The sequence below is a fragment of the Scatophagus argus genome, chromosome 6 (assembly GCF_020382885.2).
Source record: "Scatophagus argus isolate fScaArg1 chromosome 6, fScaArg1.pri, whole genome shotgun sequence".
In the NCBI taxonomy this organism is placed as follows: Eukaryota; Metazoa; Chordata; class Actinopteri; family Scatophagidae; genus Scatophagus; species Scatophagus argus.
The window spans coordinates 20381944-20398936 of NC_058498.1; the positions used below are offsets into that span (position 1 = coordinate 20381944).

Below are 16993 nucleotides of genomic sequence, written 5' to 3' on the forward strand. Positions count from 1 at the left end.
AATCCATGTATTATTTATTTGGTTTAACACGTAACGAAAGAGCTGATCTGCTTCCTCAGCAACAGACCGTTTCTGGTCCTTTATAGTCATTTATTCAGAAAACAGACAGATATTCCAGTAAGCAGTATGTTCAAACATTGACTGGTTTCTGTCAACAGACTCTACACCCAGTGATAATGCAGTGTCCCCTCTGAGTGATGAGCCAAGGCTGGAGGATGACAGTGTGTTTCTGTCACCCACCAAAGCTCGCACCACAGAGGATTTGTTTGCTATGATACACAGGTAAGCAGTCCGGATAGCAGCATCTTTATGTTTGTTGAGATTTTACGGGGATTCTTAACTGGATTTCTTTATGTTCAGGTCCAAAAGGAAAGTGCTGGGCAGGAAGGATTCCACTGAGCTGAGTGTGAGGAACCGTCTCAATGCTGCAGCAGGGAACACTCCTCCTAACAGCACCGTGAGCTCCCCAGTCTCGCTGGTATCACCACCCTCCTCCGCCATCACCCCACCAGGCCTGCAGAGAGTCACCGGACCCATCTACAGGAACGCAAAGAAGTCCAGCACCTCCAACGAGGAGTTTAAACTGCTGCTGCTTAAGAAGGGCAGCCGCTCGGACTCAAGTTACCGTATGTCTGCTACTGAGATCCTCAAGAGCCCTATCACTCCCAAATCTCCTGGAGATTCCCTGATGGAGTCACCCAGACAGCCTGAAGAGCCCTCCTCCCCCCTGCAACAACAGCAACATCCGTCAGGACCAGATCAGGTCTCCAGCCCCTACCCCAAGGCCAACACTGAGGGCTTCTCCCCAAAATCCTTTCATACACCTGCTGCTTCCCGGCAGGGCCGCTCCAGAATCCCTCCGCCCGCCAACAGCAGCCGCTATGGCATGCGCAGCAGACTGTACTCTGCGCCTATGCAGGCGATCTCGGAGGGCGAGACAGAGAACTCAGACGGAAGTCCTCATGATGACCGCTCATCACAGGGTTCCACATAGAAAACAGAGTCGAACAGAGTCTAAAATTATTTTGTTAGTTTACGGTGAAAACAAATGGACCAGAATGAGTTATAATATATATGAGATGTGGTGAGTGTGGGAGTATTGATAATGTAGGGACAACCATTTTGTTAATAATCATACTAATTGTGGATGAGTTTCATAGCTGTTTCCTTTGGGTTATTGCGTGGGTACTTTATACATACAGCATGTTTAAAAAAATATCATTATTATATAAACACTTGGCATTAGAAACAAGAACCAAATCTGCATTCTGTAGAAAAATATGATGAGTAGAAATGACAAGTGAAACATTATTCCAATACAGATCCACAGAAAAAAAAAGCTTTCATGGTTCTAAAAAACTATTTTTTGTTTATGTACAACACCCAACTTGTTGCCTTCCTTCAGCCCTACTACAATATATTAATGTTAAAATCAGATTTTATCTAAAAAAAAAAAAAGAAAATCTCTGACAGGTTTGATATTTTTATCAGCAGCTTGTAAAAATAGAGAAATATATTGGATTAACTGTATGTATTCTGTGAATACCTATGCAATTAGACACATAACATTGCATTTCATGAAGACAGTTATTTTGAAACCCCCTGAACTGAACATCGGTACAAACACTGTGTGAGAAACAGCAGTGGAAAACATGTGAAGCCTCAACACATTGATTCATATGGATGTTTTTTTACATATATATTTTACTCAGTCCTTTTAAAAGCATATATTGTAGATTGTGTCAAAGATAGATCACTACAACATTTTAAAATTCTCATGCAATAAGAAGAGTTACTCGAGGTGAAACAGGAAATGTCAGAGCCCAGCACTGACTTGACAATCTTAGGAGACAAGAAGGGAGCAGGTGTAAACATGGGAGATGAAAAAGTGATCAAAAAGTCAGAGGTCGTGAAATAGGAAAGCTGTAAAGGAATAAGGAGGTCAGATGTTTTGGGGTTTTTTTTCTAAAAAAAAAAAAAGTAATAATGGAGATTTCTGGTTTGCTTGACGTGTTTATGAATTGTCGAAAGAGGCAAGTGGAAAGTGTTCAGGAGGATCTAATATGCCTTATTTTACTCAGTAAGTGACAAAGCAGCTTGGGCCTCAGCAAGTTGATTGTTTTTGAGAGGTTTATGGGGTTTCGATGGAGGATGGAGAGTTAAATTTGGAGCCAGGTTGTGATGAAAAAAACAAGTTCTGGATTTAGAGATGTGGCATTTGCTGCTATTTTGTACCAAATGCTCCTCTTTTTTATTCCCCATCAAAATCTACCCTTCCACAAAATCTACCCTGCCACAGTTTCATATTTTCTGTGATGCAGCCATCTAAATATAATTATTTTTATAACTAACTAACTGACTAACTAAGATCTCTGGATGCTCCCTGATTTGGTTTACATCTCTAGATAACCTAAAAATGAAATCCTTGGTGGAAGTATGCAATGAATTGCTGGTATTATTAATAACGTATTTTAGTCAGATAACTATTTTGTTTATAAGAGACAAATTTTAAATCTTATTTCAGACACTGGTTGCAGAGACAAATAGGAAAGCAACTCATTTATGTCATTAAAAGATGGCATGAACAGTCATAAGCTACTAGTGAGGTTTTAGTTGTAACCCTGGTTCTCCGAGTCTCACATATTCACCATAGGTATATGGTGTTTATTGCAGTGATGGTACTCATCCATTATGCAAACATGACACAGTCTGTGTAGCCATATTGCCCTATGGAAGACTGTTCTTCCCTATAGGTACACTGTAAATATCAACTTCATTTTGGCCTTAATGATACTCCATACTAATGCAATGTCATATAACAGGGTACACAATGGGTTATATCTGTGAACCTTCATTCCAACCTTTTTATTTCTTATTATATCTGTTTCATTTTTGCACTGATAAAGTGATGTTTGTGAAGTTTCATTGGTCTCTTGCTGTACCTGGTGAGATGTTTATAGACCTTTACATGTTTCACTTTCCTTGGGTAATATTCTCACTCTGAGTACGCTTTAGGAGTGGAGTAGATGCTTCTGCCAAAGGCTCAAAAGTGCACATGTTAGCGTCATCAAACTGTTTTTTCCTCTTGTTTACTTGACTGAACCATTTTTGAAAACATAGAGCCAACACTAAAGAAGAATTACAGTGTAACTTATGGTACTAGCTGCATTTCAATTCAGTTCAACCTCTGTATACTGTAGGTATCAGCTTTGTATTTGTTTTGTACAAATTTGTAAATACAATAATAACTTGGAATCGTCTCAAAGGTTGTTAAATTGTTTCTTCTGTAAGAAAGAAAAGTGTTTTCAAAGTTTACATTAATTTCAAACCTTTGTATATTTTTGAGATGTGGAACACATTGTCTTGTATTTATTTTTTAGTAAGCATTGTGGAAATCCCATAGTAAATCCTATTAAAGCCAAGTGCTACCACAACAGGCTGCTTCGCAAATGTGTATAAAAAGACAAATAAATGTGACTGCTTTGAGAACGTCTCTCTGAATCAGTAGTGATATTAGCTGTTCATATTTTATTTTAAATATGAATATGAACAGGTTTTACTCTGACACACACCAAGACAGTATGGCATGAACACAATACACTATATCTCTGTGGTTGTGGTGGTATAAAAGTGGCTTTACACTTTACTAATATTTGTCTTTAAAAAAAATATTCAACACTTTATAAAATGTATTGCATTGATTAAACTATCCAACAGCATGTGAAATAGTTCACATTAGCTCCATCTCAGCAAGTTGCAAAAATGTATTACTTTTAGCAATAATAATACCTCTTACTTTAATACTAAAATACTTTTTGCAGATAATACTTACCTACTTATGAACATTTTCAACAGTGGACCTTGCTTGTGATAAAGTATTTTTATGATGTAGTTTTTCTACTTTTACTTCAGTAAATCATTTTCATACTACCTCAACTTGTGTATGGTTTGCATAAATTAAGTGCTGTGTTCATGTGGCCGCAGTGTCATCTTTGTCTTCAGGAGGTGGCGCCATATCCAGCAACAAAACAAGACTGAAAATGAATTCGACATTGGTTTCACAGGATGGAGAAAGAAAACGATGAAGAAAAAAAACAAAGGAAACAATATAAATCATTTGTTTTTAAGAGTCTGTGTTTGAACAGATGAAAAAGTATTTTATTTGAGTTTGAAAGACACTATAACATGTACTTAAACCAAATGTATGATATGTATAAAATATGTTTCACACTGACACTGATATCAAGCACATTTGTCTTTGTATTTTATGTAGAAATAAACACCGCTGAGGTTCTTAAGTGATATTTTGAGTAATAAAAAATGGCACAGCTACCACTGAGTTAAGATGACCACTAGGGGACATACTTCAGCTGAATCCGCTGAAGACTCTTCCCTGATTAATTCAATGCAAATTGAGAGTAAATTTAAATTAGGCCTCTTTGTGTCCTGACCAGAGAAAAAACACATCTGAGATTTTTTTTTAAATACATCTGAACAGGTTCAATTCTACACAAAAGAGTCAAAGCTTAGCTGTAGTTAATAGCATGTCATTTCTGCATGTTTTATGTCACTTTCATGGTCATGTTCCAGCTCCAAAGTCAGTCTGAATTCTCTTTGTGGTTCTGGCTAATGTCAAAAAGGCCTGTGACGGACAAAAACTCCTTGTTCTCAGTCGTTGCATGTCAGCTGAGTTGAAATGAAGAAAAAAAAAGGTAAACAAAGCCCGGGACTGTTTGGCACCCCAAGTGGGTACCCATCAAAGGGCACAATGACCGTGAACCCTGACCTCAATTACCATTGGAGACAGGATGGCTTGGCATCAGTGGTAGGTGGTGCAGAAATCAAGTATTTTCATTGTCAAGAGAGATAGATGAGATGTATCACGATGTGTGCAATGTGGTCATATGGAGAGTAAAATGCAAAAAGGCTGATTTAAGATCAGTACCTAACCAAGTGCAAGTGACCACAAGCGTCGATAGTGGTTGACTACAGAAATGTCTTTCTTTCAGCGTTTGTCTTTGTGCCATACAGCAGGCTTTGTGTCATTATTTGCCCTCCAGCTCTCAACATTGTACACTGAATATTGTATAGGCCTTAAAAGCAAAAACCCGCCCAACATACTTTTATCATTGTCTGATTATGATGAACATGCACAAAAGACAAGCAAAGACCTTCAAAAGAACATACAAAACCTGTTGGTGCTGCACATGTAAGGGACCATCAGAAAATTATCAGGTGGATGGGGGAGTGGGAGTCAGAAGAGAGGGAGGGAAGTTTTTCTGGGAAAAGTGAGGGATGTTTTTATTTTTTTATATACACCATATGAATATTTTAATCTGACTTTCATTTGGCAGAGTCATTATATTACATTATTGCTTTGTGCACCGTTCAGCTCAGCCTTCTCTGTACAGGTGTTTTCAGACAGACACCAAAAACAAGTTCCGCCTCAAGTCGATTGTGCTAATTTGTGTCTCCTTGTGTTCTCCCTAAGCAGCCTCTGTACCATCTGTACAGATGTTAGCTATAATCTAGCCAGCAGCCGATGCTCTAATCGCGTGTGTGGTATGTGTGGTAGTGTACCTGTGTGTGTTTGTATTTAGCTGAGTTCAGAACTCACAAGAAACTGCTGTACTGTTATTTCCCTTGAGATTCTCCTCTTTTTCCTCTTGTCTCTAGACTTTAGTAAAGCTGATTTTTTACATTTTTCACTTAGTTTAAAACATTTTCAACTTGCTTGAAGAGTGTTTCCTTTTGACCCTCACTATCACATTCTGTTTGAGCACACAGTAACAGGGATTTATTTTCTACATCACAATCTGGCAGGTACATGTGCTGAGAAACACCATACACATGTATCTCATTGGCCTGTGCAGCCATTCCTTTATTCTCTGTCATAACAGGAAGCAGGCCTGCAGTGAAGTTAAATATTTCATAAACTTGGTAGGGGTGTAATGATCCAGACCAATGGATCAATGTAAGTATCATCAATGCAAAGTGAAAACACTGATCCTGGTGAGTTTGGTGTGGACAAACTTGAACTGGCCCACACAGAACCCTGACCTCAACCCCATCCAACACCTTTGGGATGAACTGGAACGGAGACTATGAGTCCTTTTGGTCCAACATCAGTGCCTGATCTCACAAATGCACTACTGCATGAATGGGCAAAAATGATGTCATTAATGTCCCTGTCAGTGTAATGGTCAGGTGTCCTAATACCTTTGTCTATATGGTGTATATAATATTGCATAACTGAAATCCTTCAGTATCCACAAAGGCCTTGCCCTTCACTGATTAAAACATTATGTGGATGTTCAAACACTCTATTAACTATTTGACTACTTTATTCAAAAATAATAATGATCACAATAATATTGTGTCTGCATTTTTACCATTTGTTATGTTGTTATGTTTAGTCTGTCATAAATATGTTGTTTTCAAGAGAATGATTCTGACAATGTTGGTAACCCCGGAGATAGATATGAAAATGATATTCAGCTCCCCTCCCTAACCAAGTAATTTTCACATTGCCCCTCAATGCAAAAGAGCAGTCAAAGGACCTTCAGAGCACACATTTCTATGTATGTAGTCATTAAAACTCTAGGTGCTCATGAAGGGACCCGTGGCTAACACTGACGATCATTCAGCCTCCATATTTGGATTTGCAATGTCTAGTGGCTCATTTTTCCATCAAGTATAAATGTTGCACAGACAGCACTGAGCTGATCCACACCGAACTGAGAAGTGTCCACACTATAGGTACAAAACTGTCTAATATTCATTGTTCTAGCTGTATTGATTCCATTGTGGTCCATCACAAAAACACATTCAGTCCTGATCAGCATTGTACCTCCTTCCATGTGGGTAATGCTGACTGACAGGGTGGGGAAAGAAACACTGAGGAGGTAACCACACCAAAGTCACCACCAGGCCGCCAGGGTGCATTGTGAGGCTCATTATAGTGCATTAAAGAGACTCCCTGTGGAACAATGAGAGGCCCAAGGCAGAGCCCAAGGCTGGCTGGGACTGATATGGAGACCCAGGGGAACCCGCTCACCCAGGCCTGTCACTACCAGACTTTCATCCACAGCTGCCAAACTCCATTCTCCTCTGCTTCTGTCAGCAGCCACTGACCAGGCTGATACTGTCTGGAGTCCTGTTTAAAATGAGAGAATAATACTTTACACCACACATAAATCAAATCTAATATTCCTGTATTGCTCCTAAATTGTACCTACAAGAACCAACAAAGTGTGGGATTTTCATGACCCTATCCAAACTTTATTCTCCATACAAATGTCATATTTCTGGATTTGAAATGCCCATAATTACCAATCTCTTCAGAAAAGAATAAAAAGGATTAAGGAAAGTCTAAAAAAATAAACAAGATGTTGTGCCGTAGAAATGTGTTTTATTCCTGCTTTCATATCCTGTTAATAATATCACAACCCCGTTAAGTTTTCCCTCTCACCAGGGGAACCATCGCCTATGTTAGACTATCAAATAAATAAAATTTACTCGGTCAATCATAAGTGTGGCAATTAAATACTGTTAATTTCCTCTTTCCTTTAATACAGGAAACTTCGTGGATGTTTTTTTTTTTTTCATTTCAACTCGCAGTTTGTGGATTTTTTTTCTGACGTGTATAGCATAATGATTTTTTACCTTTAGATATATGTTGATGGCGCTCACAGTATTTATCTGATTCGTCTTTCTTTCATCTGTCCATGTGTAGAGAGGAGGAGGGAGGACCCGCTGACGGTGCTGCGTGCGCAGCTTCAGTCTGGAGTCGCTACGACGGGACCGCAATAAAGAGATAAATACAAGGCTTATCTATTTATTTTGAGGTATTACGTGCTCGTATTCATCGGTAATTGAGAGGAGTAGCTGTCTGGAAAGCTGCTAATGCGCTCGTCCGCTTAATAGGTGAGTAAATGGTGGTGTGTGTGTAGCAGAACAGGAATTTTATATATACATTCAAGGAAAGGAGATGAAACAGGGTGAGCCAAGGCTTTTCTGGTTTGCACGTCGCTTAAACGTTGAAACATTAATTCATTTCAACATTGGCACGTGGATTAACTGGGAATTATTTAGCTAGTGGCACGGTCTTGGCTTCAAATCGTATTTAAAGCCTTTTCCCTCATTTCAATGACGATTTGCGCAGCTAGCTTGTACCGTGAAAAGCTGCCTGTCATCGCGAGCTCGTTTATTTCTTTTTTAAATACACGCCAGTTAAACGTGGACTTTAAAAATGAAAGGCTTTGATTGAGCACGAGGAGCCCTCTCTGCCATATATTGCTGTCTTTATGGCAGCGGAGCGTCACGCGCCCGCAGCTCTTCATGTTGTTGCCGTGTGATGTGTGGAGACGTGCGCATACACGACGCACAGCCTCCCTGCTTTTCATGGCGAACCGTCGGCTTACTGAGGGACCAGACTCATCAGTGACCGGGCTCATAACCCGCATAGCTGTCTGTGAGGATGCCAACGCTGTCTGGAGAGAAATACAAATGTCACCAGAGAGGAAATAATGAAAATATCCTCTGATGAACCCGGTAGTGTCTCGCTTGGGGCCTTTTACAGTTGCCTCGGTCTTAATAGCCCGTGCATTTGCTAATATTTGCGTCCTGTCGCATGTGCTGTGACAAAGCTGGTGTAAGAGAATCGTCAATTTAGCAATGAACGTTTCAGAAACAAACTCATCTGTATGTTAATGATTGGTTTATTAGCATAGCAGCCTTAAATCTTAATGTTTCTAATTTAATTTCTCATTTTAATGTTCAGTTGACACAGAGGGAAATTGTAGATTTATCGCTGTAAACATATCCAAATCGTATACATTCAGTGTGTTTTCACTAGTGAGTGCAGTATAGTGCATATACATAACAGTACTCGACCCAGGAGTGTAAACCGTGGTGTATTTCAGTGTGATCGAATGGTTAATAAATATGCTCATTGTTTCACCATCTGAACAGGATAAATAGTGAATCACAATGATGACTAAACCCATTGTATTAATTAGAAGTGTTAAATTATTCATTAAAATTTGACTATTACCGTGGGATTTAGGAGATCAGCTGCACCAGCTTAATAAAAGAAAGAAAATCTGCACTGATGTGACAGCAGCCTGCATCAGTCAGAGGATGTGAAGCTCGTGGATGAGGCTCCATGTGTCTCGCTAATGAGATGTAATTGGCTATTGGAGCGGAGGGGTGTTGAGAGCGATGACCTTTAAATGATCAGCCATGCTCCATCCATCCCCGGTGCTTTGTTTCCTCTGAGCTCTAAATCAAACCCATAACAAGGAAATATTATCTAAGCAACAAAAAAGAACAGTTCTTGTAATGTGTTTGGACTGCAGTGCAGTTCAATGCAATCGAAGTGAAGGCGTTGTTGTTTTCTCCCTGCTATTGACTAAGTAAAGCATACATTCCATCAATGAGGCAAGGAGGAAAAAAAAGGCAATGTGGAAATCATTACAGTAACAGGGACAGGGGCGGGATTTCATTTGGCTCTCTGTTAGGTCTCTTCTTGCCTATTTACTCAATTAGCTGTTACTGGCTAGTGAACACAAACCTCTTGCAGATGATGTGGGAGTTGCAAACAGTGCTAGATGTGTTGCTGTTCTTATCAGTCTTTTTTTTTTTGCCTGCACTGCATTCATTGAATGACAAGATTGCAGGTTTGTTTGTGTTGCATGTTTCTTACATTAGCTCATGTTAAATTAAAAGTGCGTTACACTGGTGCTATTTTTAACACCCTAATCTTCAAACTGTAACATCATGTGGAATTGGCAATGTCTAACTCTGTTAACGAGCTGGAGTTTAACTCGCAGCTATTAATGGAAATAAGGCTGTGTTTTCTTTTTCTGACAATTCTCAGCTCCTATATTCTGAATTCAGCTTCCTTATTGGACTGTTTAAGAGGTCTTAGATTTAACCAGGGATGGAAATAGATCATCTTTGACCACTTTGACTAAGGAGGTATAGATGAACAACTGAAGACATAGATTTAGCTGACTTGTGGCACATCAGCAATAATCAAGGAGTTTTATTGATGCTCACATGACCTCATTCTTTGACCTTCCCTCTCTGTGATAACACAGACAACGCAAAGACATGGAGTCAGATAATGTAACGGGGAAAAAAACAAAGATGAACACAGTGTCTGTGTACTTTGGCACACTCTAGACTTTGCTGGCTAGACTTCCTTCTTCTGCTGCTCGTCTACAGAGTTTGACATTGTACTCACATGATTCGAGTGGAGGGAGTCTGAGGCAGCGAGCTGTGAACTGCTGTGTTAGTTGGAGGTTGAGAGACCGACAGCATGTCACCCTGGTGGTGATTACTGCTTAGCATCGGGTCACCTGATCCGAAGGCTCAGAGTAATGCTCACCAGCGATATGTTATTTCTTCTCATAAAATGTAAAGCTGAAGCATAAAAAGTTATTTCACCCTGGCAGTTAGATTAAGAGGGACCATTAAATTGAGTTTATTATGTTATGTAGGTTATTTTCCTCACTTTGTGCACAGTCGGGCCAAACCATTTGAGTCCATGACAGGAGGGGAGTCTTAACCAAGAAAGACTTCTTTCATATTGGTCAGCGAGGCTTTATCGTGTCACAGACCTCATGACAGAGTTATCAAGCAGGAAATGTCTTGCTAAGAACTTCCTGGAGTGCAAGTGAGACTGTGAGATCAAAATGGTGGAAAAATTGAATGGATCTCAATTTCCTATTCAGGCTTAATTTAGAATGTTAGATCCATTTTTTGGGATTCTTTTCTTGTACAAAGAACAATATGTGATTGTCACTGTACGGGAATTTTAAACTACTGCCCCTACACGACAGTACTTCTTTCAATATTACAGCAAAAAGAAAAATAAGTCCTAGGCACACCAAATAGCTAATAGATCATTTTTTTTCCCATTTTTAAGAATGCTGGTACAGAAAAAGTCACTGAAGACACACCAACACAGTTGTAATAATTTTAATGTCTGTGCAGCCTTAGGCTGAAAATCTGATTGTAGATCTGTTTTTTTGCAGCTTTAGTACTTTGAATTGAATGCAGAGACATTACTGTTTTAAACATGTGGTATTGAAAAAGTATCTTTCAGCAACCTCATAAATGTACTCATAAAGTACTGGTGAGATTAAGAAAAAAATCGTGTGAGACAGATGTGTGCCCATGCCTTTGCTTGGATAATTGTGTCAACAATTTGTCCTTTTTGTCCAGCTGTGATCCCATAATGCGCAGGATGAGTGTTGAGGTCGAGCAGCATGTGTGGTACATGAGTCTATTACGTGCATTTGGACAAACGTGACTTGCTGGCACATCACTCACGGAAACGACACTTAAACACCCACCAACTCCAGATTGAGTTGGGAAAAGACAAGGAAGAACAGAAGCCCCCAGCCATAAATGCACTAAAGCTTTTATTGAGTTCTCATAGGGTGTGTTGGAGTGTGTTGTTGTATTCCCGAGGTGCACACGCTTCCCAGGCCTTTCCCATGTTTGAAACAGTGACAAGGTTATCGGCCGACCGTCTGGCTGTAGAACCCTCCGTGTAATCCATCAGAGCCATATTACAATGTCTCGTCTATGCTACAGAACAATATAAAACCAGCCTGGGGGGATAGAGGGCTCCTCCTCAGTGCTCAGTGAGGCAACCCAACACCACATGAAGGCTGCTCGAAGAAAGAAAAAGTGTCACGCTTTTAGAAAATTGGAATTGCATGTGTGTGCTTAATTGAGGCTTTCACTTACGGCATGTTTAGTTGTTATGTTTCAGGTTGTTTAAAGTGTTTCCCTGCCCAAGAGCTGAACACATTATGCTTACTGCTCCCATCAGTATGAATAATTGACCGTGCTGACATTGGATGCATTGTATCTCCAGGCACCCAAGGGATGTTTTATCACTACAGATGGATGAGGGTTGACAGCCAGTCGCAGGCAGGACATGTGTTATGTGGAAGTGTCATGTGGTGAAGAGGAAAGCCAACGCACAGTAAGCTTATAAAAGCATGACAACTACTAGGTTGCTGTCCTGGGATGATAGATAGATAGATAGAAAGCTGATCAGTTATAATCTGGGTAATGTATTCCAGTGTAACCTTTTCTAAGTAGATGTGGTACCTCGTACGGTCCGTGGTTTTGCATATGAAACACTTCTGTCTCTTCAGCTGCATTTGTTTTATTACCACAGGCTAAACCTCTTCAACTTGAGGCTTAAACCGAGAGGAGTGAAGGAGGGGGAAAATGGAAAGATGGGCAAATGAAAAAATGTAAAACCTTTAGAGTATGCTGTAATCAGGAAAACACAAGCAGGATAATGGAGCAAGGAATGTGTAACTAAAACCAGTTGTGTGAGATGTTGAGTTCAGGAAGCAGATGATTTTAAGTTTTATATGTCAAAGATGTGAAACATTTGGATATGCTTTTGTTTTATCTTTGTTAGTTTTATTCAGGGTTACAACTAATAATTACATTCATTAACAGGTTAATCAGTACATTTTTTTCACTTTATCGCGTGATCATTTAGACTAAGAAATATCAGAAAAATTGTTAAAAAATTGTCCATCAGTTTTCCAGAGCCGCTGCTGATGTCTTCAGATTATTTGTTTTCTCTGTAAAATGACAGAAGTGATTAATGAAAGTTGCTGAGACATTATCTCAGATAATAAGTGCTTTAATAAATGAGACACGTAACAACCCTGTCTCTGTTTACCTTTTAGCTTTTGACTGCAGTAACAGCTGGGGGTAATTGGGCTCTGGGACTCACCTTCCTGTGTTCTGTTACAACAGCTCTGCTCCCCTCATTCTCGCTCAATTTGCTGTAATTATTTGTTTGGGATGAGTTATAATAATGCATTTTAATTCTATATGTTATTTTTCCCACAGTGGGAGAAATTTTTCCCCATGCAATAAGTTACAGAGTAAACAGTGTGCAGCATTAAAGGGCCATGCCACCAATTTTGTAAGTCAAGTGGTGGTTTACAGGAGGGTTCTGCTCAGCCAGTGAAAGCTGTTGTATTGTCTCTTCTGTAGCACTAGAGGAGCTTTTTCATGAGGAGATGACCTTGGTGATGTCACAGTGATGACATCAAGGTTACCTCTATAGCTGGGCTTTGAGATAACACATTCATCATTCAACAGAAAACCTGTGTTACAAAGTGGGGGTGTGAACTTTCAGAGAGGTGTGGGTTATGGAAAAGGTAGGAACCAGTGTATTTTGGAGCTGTACCTCCACAGGAGACTTACACTCGAGATATGTCAGCATCTCCAACTTTGATTCTTCTTTTATCTGCTTCCCACAAGTCAGACAGTGTTTTGCTGTTATCTTTAAATTTCATAAAAGCCATTCATAACACTAAATATAAACAACTGAGCTGTGTTAGACACAGAATTGAACGACTATCCTTCAAAAGACAAATTCCAGATCATTAACCAGACTGTGTGCAGTTTTTGGCACGCACATGCTATTTTCCACATTACACATTTTTGAAACTCCTCACTAAACAAATCACTAAATATTATGTTTCTTGTGTTTCAGGGCTCCCTAGAGGAATAATGGATGAGACTTGTCACTAATACTTGATGAAGATTTGTATTGACTCTTCTCTAACTGAACTATGGAGGGTAGCGATAACGTGTCTGTAACCATGACACAGTCTCAGACTGATGTGTACAGCACAGAGGTGGGAAGAAGAGACACCCCCAGTAAAATGGACGATGGAGTAAATCCACCCATCCCTGCTGATTCTTGTGGCAGCAGCGGGACAGGACTGAGCAAAGGTGGGCTCTCTAACATGGTGGAGCCTCCTGCACCATCCGTGGTGAGTCCCGCTGCTGAATCACCAGGAGGCGTGGCACTTAAAGTTGCCACAACCGTACTTCACCCGGTGTGCCTGGGAGAGAGCCCGCTGATGCTGCCCATTCACCTCCAGATGGCTGGAGCAGCCGGGCCTCAGCTCAGCCAAATTGGGGCAGGACCGTACTTGATAACAGGCCAAAGCCCAGTGTCACTTCCCCTGGTTTTGGATCAGCAGGTAATCCAGCACATGAGTCCCTCTGTGATTCCTCAGGCTACTAACTGTCCTCAGCTGCCTCTCCAGAACAGTGTCCTGTGTCAGAATCCGTTGACGTTTGGTATACCTCCAGCTGTCGAACAGAAGTCAGCAGGACAAACACAGGATTCTAACCTGCTCTCTCTCCTGCAGAATCCAGCTTTCACAGCCATCATGCAGGATCTCTTCCCTCCACAGGCAGGTTCATCAGCCTGTCAGTCACCAGGCTCTACCTTCTTTCCTCTCCCCTCCCTCACGCCTCCCTACACTTCCCCTCTCACCCCGTTAGTCCCTCCTGCCACCCTTCTAGTTCCCTACCCTGTCATCATGCCCCTGCCAGTGCCTCTGCCCATCCCTCTTCCCATCCCCATTCCTGTCCCTCAGACCGAGGACTCGAAGGGGAACATGCCAAAACCAGTTTGCACTGTGAGTAAAAGCACTCAGACGTCTCCAAAAGATACTACCTCTCCCTTGTTGTCTTCTAGCAGATGCATTCCATCATTCCAGTCACAAAATGTGTCCCCATCCTCACTTCCTCTAGATGAAGGACAGGCTCTAGACCTTTCTGTCAGAGCATGTCCGGTTGAACTCAAGCAGGAATACCCCATTCCACAACAAGACAGTGTGCTCGACTTGTCAGTGCCAGGCGTGAGGAAAAAGTGTCTTCAGTCAGACAGAGAAATTGTTTTCCATTCTAGTCAAGATTCTAGTGGTACTTCTTTGTCATTGGGTGTTGAATGTGCTCAGAGTTTGGATTCCAAACTCCTGGGCAGTCTGGCTTCACTGGAGTTCAGTAGGCAGCATAAGTGGGTGGTGGACAGCAGTGCTGGTGGATCTAGTTCGCAGAGTCAGGATGCGTCTCTCAGCGGAGCCGGAAACCTTGAGATAGTGAGCACCTCGCAGACGGCCAAGGTCATTGTCTCGGTGAAGGACGCTATTCCTGCCATCCTCTGTGGAAAAATAAAAGGCCTTTCAGGAGTCTCCACCAAGAACTTTTCCATCAAACGGGACAGCAGCCAGGGGGCGTCTCTGCAGCAGCTCTACGCAGTGCCATCAGTGTCCCGGGGTGAGCAGAGTGACCCCAGCAACCCACTTAAAAAGGTGCCCAAGAACAGAGCTATCAAACTGAAGAAGGTCAGCTCACAAGAGATCCATTTCCTTCCCATGAAGAAGCAAAGACTTACAGCACTTTTACCCAGGAAGTGAAAGTGCTCGGCGGAGGGGATTAATAGCCGGACCACTCTCTGGTAATCCCTCCAGAGCGTGTAACATAAAACACATGTGGGGACATTCTGTAATCAAACTCAAACACTTAAGTGTCCAATCAAAGCCCAGAGTTCGGTCCCAGATGTTGCATAAACTGAGGCTCATGAATGTCTGACAGTGTGACACAGTAGTTACAGAAATGGTTTCCAGTGGACTTTTCTGAATTGCTGTGTTTTATTGTAATGCACTACTCTACAGTGTTATGTTAAACCAGAAATGTTTGTATGGCAGCTTAATGGGCTCTCCATGTGGCTTTGGATATTGTCTTTATGAATCGAAGACATTTTTAGACTTTATAATTACACAAAGACACATGGGTTCCATTTTTCCATTTTGGATCATGGTTTGTTTCCACTTGTAATTATTATTTTATTTTTTTTTATTTAAGTACACTGAAGCCTAAAAAAAACCCCAAAAAACAACCTTGATAGCTGAGGTTCTTACTGTTCCGATCAGAGCAGTATCATACTGGCAGGACGTGACCAAGACTGTTAAAACATGTCCCATTTTTGGAAATTCCCATAGTCATCAGTAGCTCAGTGGAGCAGTTCATTCTCTTCTGATTGGCAGGGGTCTAGCATGAAATGCTAATAATGACTTGGCAAAGTGAGAGGCACAGTTTCATTATAATGTTGGCAACGGCCGTCTGTAGTGTCAAAATACATTCTTACTGTGTTTAACAGCAGGGGGAAAAGGGATGTCTTAATTGTTTAACCCTAGAACACTAACGTCGGGTGATTTTCACCCACACAATTTTGAAGTGATCGAATTTTACAACCAAATGAAGGGATGTGTTGATACTTTCGACCAAATGTGTGCTCAGTACAGCTGTGAAAGAAAAACCAAGAGGTGGCCACTGTGTGTCCTATATGGCATGATGAACGCTGGTGTGATAAACTGTATTTTATCCGAGATATTATATCGGGTAAAATATACCCAACGTTAGTGATGGTGTTACTAATTTTAACGTTAGTGTTCTAGGGTTAATTTGTCTATTTTGGTCGCTGGTTAAATTAGCCCTTTTTAATTCGACAGTGCTTCAAAATACAAGCCAAAGCTGAGAAAACAATTAAGAGAAAGGGGATAAAGCACCAGAACCCACTGCTGTTTCCATTAACAAACAAATGAATTGAATTTATGTGTGCTTTTAACCTTGATTTCACCTGTTAAATCAACAGAAACTGAAGGGGAGATAAGCTGAAAGGAACAGCCAGTTTAAAGAAAAAGTAATAATGATCAGTGAGAGAAAATAGTGCTTGTATGATTGTTCAGTGTGTCATTAGTCTGTTGTTAGAACTAGTATTGGTGAGCCCCCCCCCCCATATTTATCTAACTTGTCTGTGTTAAACATTAGCTCCAAGTGGTTTGGTATCATTACTGCATCTGTTAGGATTATTCTTCCTTCCTTTCCTTCTTCTTCTTCTTCTTCTTGTGATCTAAAAGTATCTGGATCTCAGAAACTGTAACAGCTGTAGTTCTCAAATGTTGCAGATATGCTGGAAATGTCACCCACTACTTCAACAAAAAAAAAGACAGTTTGGCAAAATGGTGGCACTGTAATAATGAACATTTTGGTGTGTAATTTTTCAATTGCAAGTTTCAGAAAGAAATTGTAAGACTTGGATTCTGTGACATAAATTTGCCTGACTGCAAACTGCTGTCAA

General features: G+C 40.7%; 2 protein-coding genes across 4 annotated transcripts in view; both read left to right on the forward strand.

The window, feature by feature from the left end:
• Positions 1-4079, forward strand: part of nhsa (Nance-Horan syndrome a (congenital cataracts and dental anomalies)) — a 55228-nt gene extending 51149 nt beyond the window's left edge. For both annotated transcript variants that reach the window (XM_046391035.1, XM_046391036.1), the window contains 2 exons: positions 159-282; positions 361-4079. In XM_046391035.1, coding sequence (XP_046246991.1) covers positions 159-282; positions 361-994 — 758 coding nt within the window. In that variant the 3' untranslated portion in view covers positions 995-4079. The remainder of the gene's footprint in view (positions 1-158; positions 283-360) is intronic.
• Positions 4080-7714: 3635 nt separating this feature from the next.
• Positions 7715-16993, forward strand: LOC124060997 (retinoic acid-induced protein 2-like). 2 transcript variants are annotated; one of them, XM_046392480.1, is made up of 4 exons: positions 7715-7926; positions 11894-12004; positions 13550-16037; positions 16311-16993. In XM_046392480.1, the coding sequence occupies exon 3, from the start codon at positions 13629-13631 to the stop codon at positions 15267-15269; it is 1641 nt and encodes a 546-aa protein (XP_046248436.1). In that variant the 5' UTR covers positions 7715-7926; positions 11894-12004; positions 13550-13628; the 3' UTR covers positions 15270-16037; positions 16311-16993. The 2 variants fall into 2 exon arrangements, with proteins under 2 accessions (XP_046248436.1, XP_046248435.1); XM_046392479.1 differs by lacking the exon at positions 11894-12004.